This window comes from Schistosoma mansoni (genome assembly GCF_000237925.1).
Source record: "Schistosoma mansoni, WGS project CABG00000000 data, supercontig 0203, strain Puerto Rico, whole genome shotgun sequence".
Lineage (NCBI taxonomy): Eukaryota > Metazoa > Platyhelminthes > Trematoda > Strigeidida > Schistosomatidae > Schistosoma > Schistosoma mansoni.
This window is the reverse complement of record NW_017386076.1, coordinates 325,950-346,362: the sequence shown is the minus strand read 5'-3', so window position 1 is coordinate 346,362 and position 20,413 is coordinate 325,950. Positions and strand designations below refer to the sequence as shown.

The 20,413-nt window shown below is 32.3% G+C and overlaps 1 protein-coding gene across 1 annotated transcript; it reads left to right on the top strand.

Annotated features, from left to right (window-relative positions):
• Nucleotides 1-13,629: 13,629 nt before the first annotated feature.
• Nucleotides 13,630-19,418, top strand: Smp_156550 (alpha-amylase, putative; the record flags this gene model as incomplete). Its single annotated transcript, XM_018793453.1, has 8 exons — nt 13,630-14,026; nt 14,079-14,380; nt 14,433-14,552; nt 14,597-14,703; nt 15,181-15,455; nt 16,706-16,947; nt 18,061-18,180; nt 19,170-19,418. The coding sequence occupies 8 exons, from the start codon at nt 13,630-13,632 to the stop codon at nt 19,416-19,418; spliced, it is 1,812 nt and encodes a 603-aa protein (XP_018647154.1).
• Between the last annotated feature and the right edge of the window lie 995 nt (nt 19,419-20,413).

Here is a 20,413-nt window from a genome sequence, read left to right as displayed (position 1 = left end):
TGTGAATCAAGGCTATATCGAGGCAATACGCATAGTATGCACATATGCCAATTAGAGACTGACTAGTTGCAGTCCTAACACATTGATGGGAAGATTCAAACAAACAACACTAAATGAATTTAAACTTCACCCCATCGCACAAGCAAGTGGCTATCAGGATTCAGTGGCCGAGTCGATAACGCGATGGCGTTTGAAGCGAGGGTACTGGGTTCGAGTCCCAGAGTGGACATCAACTCTGAGATGCAGGTACATCCAGCTGACGAGTCCCAAATAGGACGAAACGCGCGTCCTGGATTCCACTGCTAGCCACTATCCATCTTTGCTTATTAAATTTCAGAATTGTTCTTTTTTTTAACTGCCATTGCCGAATGACTCGATATTCATGAACATCTTCGAAACAATTATTGTCATATGTAATGAGTTTTGACCTGTTTTTATTCCAATCACTTATTTTATTCTTTCGATTTACTGATTGAGCATGATCTCCTCTGAAAAGTCAACTACTACATACCAACCATTTGGATATACAGAACTGCATAAAAGTAGTAATTATACCGAAGTTATTTTACTGATAAGTAATCAGTACTATGGAACAAGTCAAATTTCAAATAAAAGATCATATTTTTTGAACTTCACATATATTTCATACAGATTATTGCATAATAAAGGCTTTAATAATCTTCGTTCTTGCTCTCTTTAAGATAATAAAGGGAACTATTTGTATGAAAGCTCTAATAATTATTATTATCTCGACCATCTAGGAACTTGTTAACTGAGTATAATATTTATTGTTGTTTCTTTAAAAAACAAACCATTACATGTTAGTTACTATTATTTAAAAGACACTTATAAACGGATTATCATAAATATTATCTACAATGTGCTTAGAACTAAAAGAAAAACAGATTTTATTGTTATTCTTATTTTAGTGTCCATGGAACTACTATTACATCCACTTCGGTGTTAACTATAATAATGGCTATTATTACTAGTAATTCTACTTTCTCTAATTCTGACATTATAGTTACTGAGCATTTTTTCGAATATAACATGATTTTGCCAGCTTTTTTTGTATGTCGTCTACACAATGATTTTCCATTTTAACATTAGAGATAAATATTATCCTTGGTAATAATAATAATGATAACACAAAAGTAATCCGTAGTAAGTAATAGTAACATTATTTTGATCTACGACTTAAGTATTTACTAGTTGACATACATATTCACATTTTTATCCCTTTCTCCTATACTGTTTTTCTTCTTTGTAAATTTATAAGAGAAATATATTGTGAATTAGTTAATGAATACTGAACCTCATTCATCTGATTTACTGTTACGTATATGTGTTCTTATGAAAGACAGTGAACAAAAGAAAAAAGAAGTGGAGAAAGAAAAATATTCTACAAAATGTACATTTGTACAAAAATTAGTGAATACAAGTACTTTAGAAAAATAGGATACTTTCTTAACCTAAAGATAATACGCGACTATATAATTTATGGGGAGGAAAGATCATTTACAGTAACTTACATCTCCTATTTTATTATTTTTACAATGTATTTATACGTATGAACTTATGTATTTGTGTGTATGTGTACATGTGTAAACTTATAAGCGCTGAATAACTGAAGAAAACGATGTAATTCGATAAGAATCGTAGAATAATTACTGAGTTATAAAAGTTAAACAATGTTTCCTTCCAATAATGTTAAGAAAAGAGTATTCAATGGAATTAGGCTTTATCATTGAAATATAATATTTATATAGAACTTTAACTGATGAATAAGAAACTATAAACCTATTTTCATTGAATTTATAAAAGTAAAGGAATATATATGTATATGTATACGTAAATCTACATAAATCGTCTGACTATACATGACTATACAATGTTCATTCTTATGGAATTCAATAGGTAATTACTTTTAAACATGAGAAAACAAAGAATAAGATTTGTTTCAGTCTAGACTTATTGCATATAAATCTTAAACAATGATTAGTTTTAACACAACAGTCTAGTAATTACTAACAATTGAATTGCGGATACGGTTTCTTTCCTTAATTCACTCTCCATTATATGATCAAGTGAATAGGTATGATAGGATAATTTAGGTAAACATGTTTAGTACAGAATAATGAAGATCCTTTACAGAAATTCTAAAGTATAAAAAGTTTCTACTGGAACATAATCTATCAGTGAGTCAAACAACAGATGACAGTAAGTCATCTTAAAATATAGGGTTGAAAAACTTGGATTTCAATCTAACAGGTTAACTTATATTCTAATTGACCATATATATGGTTTTTCAACTCAGCATTCATATAACACGAATAATTATAGAAATCATTAAGTAATTATTTGATTTTTAAGTAATACATAGGTAATCAGAACGCATTTTGGTTACTTTAAGCTCGTATGATCCCTAGTCCAGAGATGGGAAAACTCGTTCTTGTTAGTGGACACATAAACGCAAATACTGAGGAGTTCTAGTTACACAGGATACAACCCCAAAAAAAATTTAAATTCAGATACTAGTGCGTATCATTTGTCAGACTAGCATTTACTGACGCGATCATCAGCCTTAAAAATATCTTCTTACCAACAAATTAGGTGCAACTGCTTACGAATCCCTACTAGTAATTTGTAAACAATGTTCACTTCGCTTGTCATAATTCCTGATATTCACTCTAGATTGACAGTTAGGAAATCAAAATTTGTCCCGAGCTTGTTGAAATCTATAAAATATCGTGTTACTTCATTCCTGAATGCTAAAATCCAGGGATTACATTCTTAAACAGATTCTAGAGCAACTGGACGTACTCCTAATATCGGAAGATGAACATAGTTTAAAATATATTTATCTGCCGAACTTCGATAGGCTAAGCATGGATATTAATCTCAAGATGCCGGCATTTAAAATAAAACAAAAATCTTATTTCATTCTAACTATAAGGCATAAAATAATTCAAATTACCAACAACTGATCTATCAATGTCTAAACACTTGAACCATGAGGTTATTAAAACTACAGAACAATGAAAGTCTCATATGATCACAGTGAAAGATAGCACCCCTGTACCATAAGTTATGTTATATTGAAAAACACAGACCTGTAGATTTCATCAAAGTTGTTGACAATAAATTTCTGCTGGCCTTTAGCGGAAACACAAATTATAATGTAATGCGTCAAGTTATTTCCAAATTTCAAACCATAATAAACTTTGCTTCTTAGAAAACCTATGAGGTAAACATTTAAATAAGTATTGCTGTATCTCAAGAGTTGAAAATAATAATTATGCTTCAAAACCATTACAATTAAGTGGATCTTCAAAAACCATATACTTCTATTTACATGAACCGTTTTAAAAGATAAGAACGTTAATTTATTGGTATTTATGTGTAAAATGAATGAAATTCATGAGGTGCAGTTCATATCATTTAGAAAAAGTAACTTGCTAAATTCACCCAGATGTTTGAGAAGTATAAAAGACTAAAGTTCCAAAACAGAACTTTACGGTAAAATATCATGATGTGACTTTATTTCAAACAGATCTGGTTAAAATCATCATAAGGAAGAAAAAACTATGAGTGTAGAAACTAAAATAATAATAATAATAAAGTAACAGAATAGAGTAGAAATGTTAACAGAAGGGGGTTTTGTGGAGATTTTAGTAATTTTTTATATAGTTGAGATCATGAGTCAATTGAAGCTAGACCACCATGGAAAACGGCCTTCCAGTGCTTCCAGGTTTTGAGACCTGCAAGTTTACATAGGTTTTACATGATTAAATAACAATTTTCATGCATCATAAATTGCCACTTTTATTTTAGCTCAATGCATATTAGTAACTAAATGTCCAACGAAATCTCTTCATCATAAAGTTTTGATGAAATTTTTATTAATATTATTAGCTATATTCAATATTATATGTTTGGTACAATATGGAATCCTCAGAACAAAGTATTTCAGCAAGTTTCCGTTTCTTACTTCTCGGTCGATCCTGACGATAAATCTTGAGTGGTCGCCAGTTAGAAATTAGCAGTTTATAAAATCGACATCGAAATAATGTACATTATTTTCTCTGCATATTGCCAGCAACAACGATATCTCTGATTAGGCCTTTTGTGTTATATCTAGAGCTTTGGTTCTTACTATGCCGCGTACTACTAGACTACTTGAACGATAGAACCCGCAACGTCGCAAGATGTCGGCATCTTCTGGAGACTGTAAGCTGCATACAAAAACATGACATTTGAATTGATCTTCTGTCATTGCTGATAGTTTAAAACGCTCACATTCACGATTTACTATGCTGGCATGTTGCACCCAACCATCGTTGCAGCTTTTACTATCTTCAGGCACTGATACCGAATATTGAATAAGGAAGACTGTTCACCGAAAATTTGCGACAAAAGTTTAACTGTTTCTTCGAATGAAAGGTCTCTTGGGTTCTTGGTAAGAATTTAATTAGTGTGTCGTTCATGTTCAATGGTCCCCAGCTTTCGTAGTAGTACTCTGACCTTGGCGGCATCATCAAACGTTTCTAGGTCAACATTAAATACATCTTCATATTTCTTGTACCAGGATTTGAATGTTACACCAGCTAAACCATCAAAATGAAATTCATGAATGGAATCAATGATATAATCGGCATGTGATTTAGCAGAACCATCTGTGAGTCCATTCTTGTTGAGGTTCATTTGCTGGGTTAGTGTTTCAAGTATGCGAATCTGGAACTGTTCGAAACGTTTTTCATGACGCTGTAGAAAAGCTTCGAATTGATCAAAGGTAATAGACATCTTGATAACTTAACCCCGTCGCCAGAGCTTTGGTTCTTACTATGCCGCGTACTACTAGACTACTTGAACGATAGAACCTGCAACGTCGCAAGATAGAAGACAGAAGACTAGTAAGTAGGAACTTTTATTCCCCAAAACAGTGTCAAAATATAGCACAGAAATCTCATGTATTTATAGTTATTAGCTGAATGTAAATCATCATTTCGGTCAACCAATAGGCACATAGGGGTCATTCTTATCCATCCAATGGGGAAGCTACGCGTCGACATTCTAGAATATTCCCCTAGCAGTGATTGGATGGAAAGTCTGCAGCTCTTTCTCGGCTTCTTAAGGCTTCCTAGAGTTTACCGACGAGCCGTCCTTACATTTTGTAACTTATACAACGTAAGGTTGTACACTTTTCAGAAACGTACCTGAATAAGTTATGCGATTAATAATCATAATGATGTACTAAAACAAACAAAATTAGATAACTTGTTGAAATATGTAGATGGCAGGAACAGTAGTCCGGATGTTCAAGTAGGCCGCCAAAGATCAACAATATAATCATAAAGAAGACTGAACGTTATTAATTTATCAAATAAAATAGTGAATATATCATTCCAAGAATTTTATGAATTCATTGTTTTTCAGTTATCATATCTGTTACTTGTACATTAATATAATTAACTATTCGAAAAATAACTTGATCATACATGACATAATTATAATGTTGTCATTAGTGACCGATGATTAAATTAAAATTTGGAATTTGAATGAATTATGAATAAAACAAAATCAAAATAATTTTGTCATTAATTCAGTCAACAACGAAAGAAAGTACGTAGCCACACTTTCAGCTACGATTTGATTGAAAGACCTAAGAAGAAGAATACATTGCTTGTATAATGATCGCTTATTAAGAAAACAATATAAAGAGAATACTACATTGATTTGTGATTTCTATGTCTGATGTATGAGCGAGAAGAATAATGTTTGGTTTTTTGCTTAGTCAGATTAGTAGATAGTCTGACAGGTGTTAGATGAATTATATATTCTCCTACCTTTATCATTATTGTGATTGTTGTCAATTTTTAGTGTGGAAATATACTTATGTTCTAGTCAGGCTAGTCACATGTTCTTGATCTGAGTTGTGTTGAAGTCCTGTAGCATAGACACTAGAAGAGTATCCAGTGTAGATATTTGTCTAAGGTAAATTATCATCTCATTCCCGTAGACGAGGAAAACTGAGCGTTATAACAATGTCTTTAAAAATTACAATATTAATTGACAAGCCCGACACAAAAATGAACAGTAAACTATCGTAATACAAAATAATAATCAGATTCATTACTAGTTGATTAACATATTCCTAGATTTCACCATAAAAGAAGCTCTAAAATGTTGTGAATTGATAAATCTTAAAATTCAATAGAACATAAATAAATTTGGATTGATTCAATTAACATTTCTAGATAAAACTTACAATTTACATTCTTAACAAATGAAATCCCATTAAAATTATCTAATGATTTAAACAATCAATGATGGTGTTAAGTTACAAAGTGTAACATACATTACCAAAACAAATTGATCAGTGAAATAGGTCTAACAAAACATCAATAATACATTCTATCATATTACTTTATTCTAAAAACTCATTATTAAAGCATTTTAATTTAGGTATACGTGTATTTAAATCATCCGACTGCGTCACAAGACAAGCCGTCACATGGAATCTTGAAGGCCAGAGGAAAAGAGAAAGACCCAAGAACACATTACACTGAGAAATGGAGACAGACATGAGAAAAATGAAGAAAAATTGGATAGAACTAGAAAGGAAGGCCCAGGATAGAGTGGGTTGGAGAATGCTGGTCGGCGGCCTATACTCCATTGGGGGTAACAGGCGTAAGTAAGTAAGTATATGTGTATTTGTTAACTGAAAAAATAATTTTAAATAAATGTTTATTTCATCCTTATGAATTTTTATGGTCTACTTTGAACAGACTACCCTATCATAATAAATACATTTAAATTTAAATTTCTGAATGATTATTCATACTTCATGATTTCCAGTTAGTACATAAAAAGATCAATGATATTGCAGATATTCAAAGATATATATTAATAGATCTATCTACCTTGACTACTACTTCCTCTTTCGTGTAAAATGAAAAGTTGTCCAAAAGAATTTGATCAACTTATTATCGATATCATCAAGTGTCAAAATCATTTAAATTCATGTCTACACTGGCTGATGCTGATAATGGATTTCCATGTTTAATGACTTTTTTTACATTGATATCTTTATCCAAATAAGTTAATATAGGAAAATTGAACGAAGTGTGATGTTGCTCTATTCCTATAGTTACTTACAAATGTCATCTGCTGTACATTATTTTCTCCAATGCAATCAAACGAACATGCAAATGATACAACAGGTGATAACACAATTATAAAAAGTTTCTGTTTAAATTCCGCTATGTTTAAGCTTTTACCATCATTTTAATTCTTTAGTTGATGTGCCGCCACTGATAAACTCGATTTGTTAGCCATTACCTTTCTTTGATTCTGTGATAACCATTTTATTCGAAGAGTTGTTTTATTTTATAGACCTAACAACATCTCTTTGTCTAATTGATCATCGTTCATGCATTTCTGTTAATATTCATTATTATTGATAGTTATCTTCCATATATGCCACTAAATCAGTCATTTTCTTGATTTAATTTGAAATTTTACTTGCATTTGACCACAATGACAATAATTATAACTTCACTGAGACGTCGATTTCGTTCTAGTATGAGACCACTCACCACTGCCTATTCGCGATCTCACATGCGTAACTCGAACCAATGGCTTTCGGTCTTGCAGACGAACTCCTAACCAAAAGACAACTGGGCCGCGATCCAACGGTGTTAATGTCCAACTTCAAGCAGTCCACGATATCTTCAATGGGTAATACCCTTACACCCGACAGGACTGAACTCCACTGGTCACGGACATAATGATTATCATTATAAAGTTAATATATATATATATATACACTCGCCTCGTCGGATGGTTGATGGTCACCGCTCCCTTCAATTGCATTAGCTACCCCTCTTTTGTTTTAAATACCTGTTTTTCTTTTTTTGTGGTCAGGCCTCTCTTTCTGACACAGGCAAACTGTCTTTCTGGCTCTTTTCGGTCGAGCCTGTAGAGTATCCTTCACAAACGTCATTCCTAATAGATTTTTGGGGCCTCAAAGTAGGGTCTTCGAGAATCTGTGTTATGAAAGAGTAGTAGATCAGTTCGATCTCAGCCGACCGCCCAAGTTACCTAACAAGGTTATCCCCATTACCCAGCAGCATCACGATAATGGCTTGCGTAGAATTTCGCTGCCACATCCTATGCTGCATGTTTTACATCTTAGTAGAATGCAGTTGGAATATGTAAAGAGTAATAAGGGCGTGGATGTTTCAGTAGTGAATGGTTGAATCTTTAAAAAAGAAAAATTAATCAAGTAGGTATAAATACTAAAGCTGGACACGATAGTTTCAGATAAATTGTGCACTAGATAGAAGGTTAATAATAATAAAATAACTATATTTTTGTGGTACTCCAGAGTGTATTTGTAACGTTTCATGACTAAAAAAAATGATATTTTTGAGTTTATTACTAGAAAGTAATAAACAACAAGAGTATTTAAAAGTATATGTAATATTGTACTTCGAAGGTAGGTCGCGCTGTCATATCACACAATAGCCAACGGTATACTATCTTGTTCCAGACAAAGCTTAAGTAGATGCAGTAAAAGCAGCGAACGGAATAAAAGACCTAGCAGCTTTCTTAACAGAAGCTGCTCATTAAACAGTGGATACAGTGTCAACCGATTTATCGTATGCAGTATCAACTGAATTTCCAGCCGTCAACCTAATGAAACAGATCACTCGGTGAGTGTGATATAACAATAAGGCGTTCTTACCAAGTCCTAGTCCCCTGAATGTATTAAAGCCACCCTCTGAAAATGAAATAACTATGGGGAGAGAGAATTTCCTGCTTCATGACAGTGAACCAAGTGGAAAACTTTTCAATATTTTTTATATCTAGGGATTTTAAATTGTTTTGTAGTGTCCTCAGTGATATGCTGATGAGAAATTCGAGATCTCCCCACCTTTAGTTAAACAGCTCTACACAATTCATGGTATGAAATTCGATACGGTATTTCCATTGCTTTACATTCCTTTGAATGACAAAAGTAGGAATTCAGATGTTCACATATCTAACAAATTAAATGGACTGCATCAAGCCTTAAATGCATCAGTTATCATGACTGACTGCGGAGACTTCAACAATCAACGAACCCTCAACAACCTCATAGGATAGACGAAAATTCTACTTTGCGGATTCATCATTCGAAAGCGTCGGCTTTCGTACCAGTCGCCGATATCATAGCTGCATTTGGTAGTCTAATGGAGTTGATATTCTACATAGAGACTGAAGAGGAAATCAAAGAGTTAACAAACTATTTCGAAGATCAGGATAACATGGTGGTCACAGTAAACCAGTTTTTCAAATTACCTTATAAAATGTCCACAATCTTTCTGTGAATGGTTGGCAAAGAGGCTTTATCCAAATTTTGATTGAGTTTTGTTTTTTGATCTGGATGGTTAGGTCGTGGAGCTTTCATCGTCCAATTCACCATCCAACTCAGAGAACAAAACTCCATCAAACTCATCCAACTGAGCTACAAATCTTCTTTATCCAAACTAATGGCTCAGCTTATCCAAGCATATGGAAATTTAGTAATGCTCCAAAAAAAGAAGAGAATCTAAACGTATTGAAAATCGAACAGTTTGTTGCAGGAATCCAATGGCATCACCTAAAAATGTATATAAGGAGGTAGCAGTACGTATCAAACTAGTCTTACAGGATTACGGAAACAGATAGACAATAGACTGTTTTCATGGAGTAGCACATAGTTTGAATTTATTTATCTGACCATGTTAAACTATGTTACGAAATTTTTATAATATAATTACCATTTACACCTATATTGAACTGATGTCACCCCTTTAAGATGCTCTTTTTATTTATTATATTTAGTCAGTTAACAAATTGTTGGGAATATCTTATTGTATTAATAAATCGCCCTTTTAAACTGAGGAGATATCAACTCTAAGAGTCAGAGTTCAAATTTCAAATGCTTATGCCTTTTACATACTTACTTTTGTCACCTCTCGTAGTCCGTTGAAAAATATGAAGAGTAAACCATAATTTCAAGGATCAAAATACGGTTGTATAACAATCGAAAAGAAAAATAATAAAATAAACTCGAGTGTAAGGATTATTATCATTTATTTAACGAGTATGAGAAAGATAATGAATAAATTAAAAGCATGAGGGTGGTAATAACAAATGGTTAAACATTAAAAACATTAGAATGAAGTATCAAAAACAAATAGACTATGCATGAAAAATAAGGTGTTAGAGTCATAATATGAGGATAGCTTCCACGCAATGCTTTTTCATACACATATGAAGTTTAAAATGATGAATTGCTAACGCCTTAGCAGAGAAATCATCAATAAGATACTGCTACAATATGGACGAATTTGTGAATTAAGCTGACTAACTTTAAAAACTATGTCAACGTTTCTGCCTATCAAACTTAAATCTGAGTATGGTTTTAATTGGAAAAGACTATAGTCTAACCTGTAGAAACACTTAATAATAATTACATCAGGCCCGTCTAATAAGTTCCATCTGTTCATCTACCTAATATTAAACAAACCCAGTCATTTAGCTCTAATTATCACGGATGTCGATAACCTACAGAGTGGAAGTTCATTTAGTTTCTCCGTAAAGATAAAAGATAATGTTTTCGGGAATGCATGTAATAAAAAATACCGAATATGACCTTTGTAATTTTAAAAGAAATATATATTGAAACTCATCCATATTAAAATTCAGCAAACGTTTCTCAAGCACCTGAAACATCCCTCTAAATAAGCTATCCCCTAGCTATTCGAAATGGACGTACGAGATAATGTGACTTAGGTGACAAGAATAACAAATCATTATCAAATTCGAACAGTTATAGTATTTGTATTAGACATTCATGCAACTACGTTTCCGATTAATCGTAGAGTCAGAGGGACAGAGAGTAAGTTAAACAGATATCCTACGTTTAAAAATGTCATCTGCCCTTACAATGCTCACTCTTATTAATACACACCCTTTTGGTAGTCGTCCTTTTGATGGCCGCTACCGTTATAACCACACTTTTCTCATACACGTTTTTGCTCGCATCCTTTCTAATGGATACCCTTTTGGTTAGTGAAAGTGATGTGAATCCAGTAATGTATTCAAAATAATTGACAGACAAAGAGCACCAACTTCGTTTTTCAAAAGCAATCATGACTAAACGTTTCCAACCTGACTTATATGTACAGATGGTATGGGTGACTAGCCTTTCTTTGTCTTTGTAACTGGATTTTTACCAGATTATCTTTATTAATTCTTTTCCCAACCCTCTTCCTCTGTTTACGTCTTCTGATAGTTACATAATCTTATTGATGTTCACATATTTATTATTTTATCATGTTAAGTATGTATCCAGTCACTTATTAATTTCATTACTCTTTCACAACCTCTTTCATCTTGATTATGAATACTGGGAACTATAACACCTATTCTACACAGCCGTACTACTTTCAAGTATATAAGTACATATCGATCTTAACTATATTCATTTATACTCTTCGTATCTTTTTCTTTATGTTATTCTGATTTGGTTGGTTTCAACACTCATCTAAACCTCACCAAATAAAGCATATCAAATATTTTTTAATAATTATATTAATAATTGTAATTTTAGGTTGTATGGAGTCATTTTACATCGACATCAACATTTCTTCTTAAAGCACAATTCATTCATAATACATGCTTCGAAAAGAGGAAAGCACTGAGGCACCCATTGATCCAATTTACTATAGCCTTACCAAATTTAATTAACGACCAGAATCAGAATGTAAGTGAACGAGTCAGATGATTGAATAAGTTAGGACGGTTCAGACTTCTTACATAGATATGTCAAATTTATCCCATTTCATTGGGACCAACCAATTACTAGTTGTGGTTAGATCTACCAAGCCAGGTCAGTCAATTCTTGGACTAATTTGAGTATTTGTATTTGGATCTGAATAAACCAGTTTTGTTTTTATCACTGATTTCATGTATATATTTTAGCACTGGTTATAATTTCTAATTTTAATTTAGTGAAATTACTTCGTTAAATAAGACATGTTACTTAGGCTAAGCGATAGACTGATCAGTGCTGCTTCACTACTCAATCGTCAAGTTTTTCAGTTCAACTAAACTACATCATATGTTCTGAATACATCTACTCACTACAGAACCTGTGTTTTATGAGCTTATTTTTGGTGAGGGCACTTTATATATATATATATATATATATATATATATATATATATATATATATATATATACACTTTCCACCGCACAAGTATTTTTACATTCTTTCCATCATCAAATATTGTGCCACACCATATATCCAAGAGGATAATTTTGACCTACTTAATATTTTATACTCTGAAACTGCTCAACACATAATGTGATTTTCAAAAAAAGTCCTGTCGTGATGTCAAAAAATCTTTTCAAACTTCCATGGCTCTAATGCAAATACAACACAATTCACCATGTACACTTATTAGCTATCATATTCATAATCTAATTGGTATAGCTGACTAAACAATATAATCTATTATCATCAACTCTTTTATATGTTAGTCATTGATCTACCTCTTCCTATGACATTTTTAATGGGATATTTGTTTCTTTATTCCACATCATATTATTGTTTTCAAAATAATCGAGACACATCTCTTCCAATGTTTATTATTTTATATTAATCTAATCTACTAACTAGAACCTTCAGACATACTTACTTCTAACCTAACTTATTTTAGCCTTCACTTTTATTAACTATTTATTCTGGAAATATTTAGGAATCGATCGATATGAGACTCATTAGTTTCAAATTGTGGTATTGAATACTTCAACCAAAGGTTCTTTATGTATCTCGTAGTATAATGTCTATTATGATCCATTATTCATGAACCTGAAGAATTTATTGAGAACAATATTTGCTCTAAATATTCTTTGTCTTTAAATGAGTTTTACCTGTTAATCTACAGTGAAAGAACAATTTCTACTTCCTAATTACTTTCTACGTTTCCTAATAAACATCTTTGGATAAAGATTGTTATGATCACGTAATCATCTTATGAGAAACAAAACTTGATTCATATAGAAAAAATATAACCACAGTGTAACCAGAAATAATCGTTCGATACACATTGATAAGAAATTACTATGTTGACAAAGTGATACGATATAGAACACGATCTATAAACAAATCGGTAGAATTTGTCTGTTAAAATAGTCTGATTGGTACAAAGGTAGTCTTGCTTAATTAAAGCTGACAAAAATATTTATTGTTTTAATGAAAATAACTCTGCATTTTCAAAACAATGTAGTCTAATTAATCATATCTACTTCATTTTCACTAATAAGTTGATTTACTTCACTAGTTTAGTTCTTACATACCTTGACGACCCAATTACTAGAGAGAGATGTTCAATAAAACAAGTAGTCAATTGGGTTGTTTGGCACAGTTTCACTATTTTCAACATATTTACAGCATTTTTTCACGATGATAGTTGTATATATTTGTACAGAATCAGACAAGAAATGCCAGGAGTAAGAAGTAACAAATAATATTTACTGTAGTAATAGCTCATGCAGCAAATTGTAAATAAACTACAGAATTGAGTCAAGAAAATGAAGAATTTTAAAAATAATTTTAAGTCCCCAAGAGAAAGGCTGTTGGAAGAAATACGCAAACGCGTACCGGTTGAACCAGATTCGGAAGATGAAAATAATCAATCAATAAGTGACACATCAACGTCATTTGAGAAGATATCTCAGGTGGAGAGTTGTTCAGAACTAACGAATTTAGATGAAACTCATTCAACATGGAAATACATTGTGATTGTATTATCTACTGTCGTATCTTTATTATGCCTTGGCCTATTGGTTTGGTTGACTCTTTACATAACTGGTTGGAGGAAATCCACACCTATATCGAAATTACCGTTCTGGAACTCTGAAGTTGGCTACTGGGTAGATGTATTTGCTTTCAAAGATTCCAATGGGGATTTAGTTGGCGATCTAAATGGTAATCAGAACTAAAGCGCCATTCTTATCAGTCTTTCTACTTCCCTCAATAGGTTTTTTATCTGAAGTGAATTATATAAAAGGTGTGATTGGTTCGGGATTTGTGATTTTGGGCCCTATCACAAAAGGATTCTATAGTAATCCACATAATATGATCGGATTGGTAGAGGATTATGAGGAGTTAGATGAGGCAGTTGGTACAATAAACGATTTTCGTCATCTCCTAAGACGATTTCATGAGAAGGATTTGAAGGTTGTTTTGACTTTCGATTTCAATTCAGTATCTATCGATCATAAGTGGATCAAAGAAGACCGTATCAAACCAAAATTATTCGACAATAGTTTAAAGAATAAAGTAACATTTTTGTTTTGGTTTGATTTTCTTATTGCACTTTATTTGCACGAAGATATCAAGATATGGAAAATCACCCAGTGTAGATATCTATGCTCAGAAGTATTATTCGGTATTCGGATCACCGAGTGTAGACCTTGATTTGACTGATATTAACACTCAGAATGCCATATTTGTAGGTTTTAATTATTACATTTATAACAATCATTTTATCTCTAGGATGTTGTTCATTATTGGATGAGAGAGGGAATTGACGGAATTCTGCTAGACAACGCTGCATATTTTGTTGAACAAGAGGAGCGACAAGAAACACAAAAGAAGGTAGATCTCTTAAGCTCGTATTGGTAATATTCATTCCCTTAACTCTGTTTTCTCCATATTACCAGGTATTTTCCTGTCCTCAAGCAGAAGAAACATATACATATGGGAAGTTGTGAGTTCATCGAAAAGTCAGACAAGAAATCGATAAGTGGATGAAGACCAGCGGAAAAAAAGTGTGAGTTTTTTATCCTTATTGTTGTAACGGTTTTCTTTTCACGCTAACGGTTTTCAACATACATGTTTCATCATATTGAGAGGACTAACAAAGAAGGAATTATGGTTCAACTTGGATAAAAACAGAACCACCGAACTGAAATTTAAATAATTCTTCATGTGCTTGAGAAATGTACTGAAAAACCAAAATACTTATTTCGTAAACAAGGAATGTCAGTCTTTACGCTGTAAATCACGCGCGATAGCCCGTTTAATTTTAGATAACATTTATCATAACGATATTGTTTCATTCAACATATCTTCCATAGATTACTGGGTGTAAACGCAGGAGATACGTGGTGTGATTTGACCGGCAGACCTGATCCAATGTTGATCTTTCGAGAAGTAGCAGATGTGATAATCATCCGTGAATTTTTACCAAACAGGGGTTGTAAAGAAAACTTTCCTACAACGAAGAACCTAACATGCAAGTATCACAGTTACCAAGATGCTTATAAGCAGAAGTTAGGGTTAACTGTATCCACTTCAAGCTTCCCCTCCAGAAAAGACGTGCTGTCCCTAGCTGCCTCATTATTATTACCAGGTAAGTTCCGATTACAAAAGTGCCCACTCCTTATCACATTACTCAGAAATTCGTTTCTCTCCAGGAATATTCCCAGGTTATACATCAACGCTTTTCTTCGGGACGAATATCTGAATACCAGGCTAACTGGTATGAATAGGGTTCTAGTATAGAAGTTTATATAATGTCTGTTGTTAAAAGACAGCTGTTTCGATCCCTGACAATAAAATACAGTTCACCTACATATTTATTAGAACAAAGAAACAGATATATATTACATGCTGGGAAATAACGTATTTCAAAAAATAAGATTCCATCCGTATTTTACAGTGATATTATTTGAAGAGGCTTTAGTTCACTTTGAAAATGGGTCTACAGTTCGGGGACTACAATTTGTGAAATTCACTCTCACTTTAGAGTTGTTAAGTTAATTGAAGAAAATGCATAACATTACTCATATTTAAAACCCACATTGTGTGATTATCAAAACTCATTTTAGAATACTCAAACTTATAAAAATGAAGAGACAGTAAAACTTCTGTCGAGATTTCTTTTAAATCAACTCGTTAACCAGCCTTAAGACCTCATCCTTTTCGACATGAGTTAAACAGAGTTCCTTAACTTATGATTTACATTTACCATTTTATTATTCATTTTTGTTAAAAAATGGAAAACCTATCTTTCATTAGTAGAATAATATTTCATATTCAGTTAATAGATCAGTTGTGTAAGAAAAAAAGTGTTGTTTCAAACTCTCTTACAATGACCTTTGAATTCTTCTACAATGAATGTTTATTTAAATTTCAAAGACTAGCTTAGCATTCTTTCCTTCCAGTAATAGATTTCGAAAAGTTAATATTTCAGGAAAAGTGAAACGAAAACGGAATTTGAAACAACTAAGATATTAACGGACAACACTTTAATAAATCTCAAGAATCATCGATACCGACCGACTAGTACTCCAAGTAATACTGAAGAGTATCAAAATCCTGACGAAATATCATAAGAAGCATCTGTAACACTTTTGTATGAACTAAAACCATGCTTAAATATTTTATATTTTTAGTTTGGATTGTGGTGACAGAAACCATAATGATTATCTTTGAGTTTTGAAGTTTGTCTTAACTCCATTGATTCAGCTCACTTGACGGAATGGAGTATTCATTGTGTAAATCATAACGAATGGATTAAAAAACTTCATATTGAAATAAACACTGTCTTCATTAATTAGTATAAATTACATTCTGTCCTACTTTCTGTTGACTCTACAGGAATACCTATAATTTATTATGGAGCTGAGCTTGGTATGGCTAGTTTAAATAGAGGACGTCGACCAGAAAAGTTGTATCCACAAGGAAAAAGCTACCATAATGAGGATCTACTCGATTATGGTTCAATACTATCTCACCAACCAATGCCATGGGATACAAGTGGACAGAGATTTTCAGGAGCAATAAACGATTCCAGCTTCAAAGATTACGTGAAAAAAAATATTAAAAGTGAGGTTGTAGAGGTAAGTATACAATAAACCTTTATGCATTTACACATTTTTTGATTAGTTTTCTTAACTGTTTATTTGATAAGTCCATAATGAATTACTGACTGATTTAGACGATGATATTGGTTATATTTATTGATATCTTAATTTGAAAAGTACGAATACAGAAAGTTTGGTTGTGACTACTTTCAGATTGTCATCTGTTCATTACCCCAGATTTTGTGATTACACTTTGTAAAGGTGTCATATTACCAGTGAAATAGCTATTGTTATGTGTCAAAAGGAAAGCAACTCAACAGTGGGCTATCTCATATCCAAGTTCATCGTTGAGAGAAATCTAGTAAACCATATGAAAGAAGATTTCTACTTATAAACAAAAAACGAATGATTACGGTCTATGTTCCAACTTTTTATGAGTTGCACTTTATGATATACGTAAGTAAATCGCCAAACCGTCCAGTTAGACTTGCATAAACTGATAATTTAAGTAATTTATGATTATTTATTATTATCCTGTTTCCTAGTCGCTCCTATTAACCCCAGAATTAGTGTACACGGTAACTTGAACACAAAATAAAAGGAGGAAAGTACAAAATAAAGCTTTACTCTAAGGCTGAGATGTGTACAACAAATTGTGCATATTTACACTATTTATTGTGACTTTGATCGTTGAGAAGGCTCAAGTAGCATACTAAATATAGCAGTAAGGAGGTAATCACCCAAGCAAAACAGTGGCAAGTGATCTGTTTTCCTTCTAGATGTTTTCAAGTAACTCTATTCAATCCTGACTGGATGAAATGTTTCCAAACATTTTCTGGCCTCTTATTGACTTTTCCGAGGAGTATTTTTGGAACTCTCAAACATTTTGAAACTGATTCAACCTGGAAATAATTTCTTTGATCAATCTGGAAAACGTAATTTCATTCCATTTTGAAATGCAAATATCTTAAATGATGTGAAATAAGTTTTGAGAGAGAGTTCAAATTATTTAATTATTTTGTGTTGATCAGTTACTTTCAATTGAAAACCATTACTTTTGAACTGTATTGTACTGAGTCAGCTACTAAATTAATACTAAAAGCAAATATATAATTTCTGCCACACATAATAGTCTCTTTTACTTCATAGAATGTAGTTGGTAGACAATGCGAACAAACGGTTTACGATCTCGTTCAAAGACTGATCAATTTGCGTCAAAATCCGACCTTCAAATCGGGAACAATGGAGGAACTAAGCAGCTTTAAAGATGTAAGTTATTTTTCTATCTTCGGACTCAAACATTACCCTCAAGAAATTTTATATTCGTTAAATTACATATTTTCAACTGTTTTTCGACAGTGTTCACTAAATAAATATTTGTACGAAGATCGTTCAATGATGAAATACTGTAAACCATTATCATCACTTTATTATTCTTTCATAGTATTTATTTCAAACTATGTTAAGCAGAGTTTCAAATGTGATCGATTAGTTCCATTGAAAACTTTATAGACATGATAAAAAGTACTGATATTTTGTAGCATTATTTGTGTACCGAAAATGTGATGAAGGTGCGTGTTTGAACTATTCGACAGAAAATTCTTACAATGGAGTTTATAAATGAATATTGAGACTGTACTGTTACCTAGTTGGGTGTTTTGCCTGAGAAATGTAGTCTGTAACCAGACCAAATATATGATTATAACCACATACATATATACATAGAAATAATCAGTTGTATTGAGCTATGGGTTTAAATGAAGAGAGTAATTCCTTAGTATAACACTTGGAAGCTTAGAATATTTGTAAACTTTTTGGTCGAATGTGCTTGACAGCACATTTAGCTTATATGTCTGAGATATTTCAACTGAGAAAAGGATCCATACGGGACTCTTATCATTTTATTTATTGTCTCCTTGAGATGAATATAAAGTTAGTGGTACTATGGTGTATGCTACTTATGTCGACAGACATAAGAAGTATGTAACACCGATCGGAAGTGGAAAACCTGGCAGCAGGAGGCTATAAAGGTCGACTTGAAGAAAATAGAAACAGAATTAGAAAGGAATTGTGAATCTAAAGAATGATACAGAATATGAAAGGCAAATGATGGGAGTTTTCAAATGAAGTATTAATGTATGTTTCTCATATTTTACCAAGATACTGTGTAAGTTTGTCTCATGATTTATTTGGTTGTCCCTACCTGTCTTTCGTTTTGCAACAGTACTGAGCCAATTATTTTACTCTTTTCTTCCTAGTATGAAAAGTACTACTATGGTGTATTCGTACGAAGAGCTCCAGGTTTTCCTACATTCGTCATTGTACTAATGCGATACACAACATCTAACTTCGTTCTGGACTTCAGATATATTTGTTCTTCAGTTAGTGTTCGACTGGTATATCCTTCGATTCCAAATTTACCGGCTAATAATGAACTGCGGTGTCCTGAAATACATATTGTTAACCGTACGTTAAGTAATCAAATTATAGTACTTCAATGTAACTGATTGATTTTGATGAAGTCCATTTCCCAATAAATGCGTAATAAATTATTTGTGGTCCAATATATTCTGTGTTGATTCTTCTTATTTGTTCTCTGAAATTCAGGTGCTTTTGAAAGTAAATTTAAATTTACATGATCTATTTCCTTATATAGTATTACTGGTTTCGCCTTACTTTATTTCATTCATTGGATATACAGACAATCAATGATCTATTAAAGTACGAAGAACCATCACTCACTTTAACTGAATTCTTGAAGATACCCAAAGAATAATGCTCAATTAACCGGTTAAGATATGATGGACTGAGGATAGTGATAACTTTTCCCTCTGGAATACCTAGATTAGTATAATGGATGATTAACCGAATTGTTCTGTTACAGATCCAGGTTCTCTAAATATGCCGGGCTAGATAAACAAATCTGTATAAGATTTTCAAGTGAAGATATCTGCTATATCATTTAGCCTTGTGATTCTCTAATAAAAAAGCGTGAGCAATCAAATCACTGTACTAGTTACATTTTATTCTTGAAATTCAAACTTAAGCATTACATTTTAAATACAAACTTCAAAACACTAGTGTATAGTGGTTTTCTCCGTAGGTAACTGAGCTGATTTATGTGATAACTGCAGACATGTAATATGGTTGTAAACGGACAATATTTTTTATATCTTTACAATTCAAATGTAGATATTAAATTTCCATAAAATAAAGTACAACTCATTTTTAAATGAACTAAATTTGCTTAGACGTTTCATCAATTACTCAAAGACAATGTAAAAGATCACCCAATTGTCATTTACTGATCGATTGACCAGTATAAATTATTCTGAAGAACACTACTTTATACATCTAATATAATTTATTATTCTGATAAATTTCATACAAGAAACAAAATTTAGCAAATTCACAAATATTGATATAGTTATAACCAAAGATGGATAATGGCTAGCAGTGGAATCCAGGACACGCGTTTCGTCCTATTTGGGACTCGTTAGCT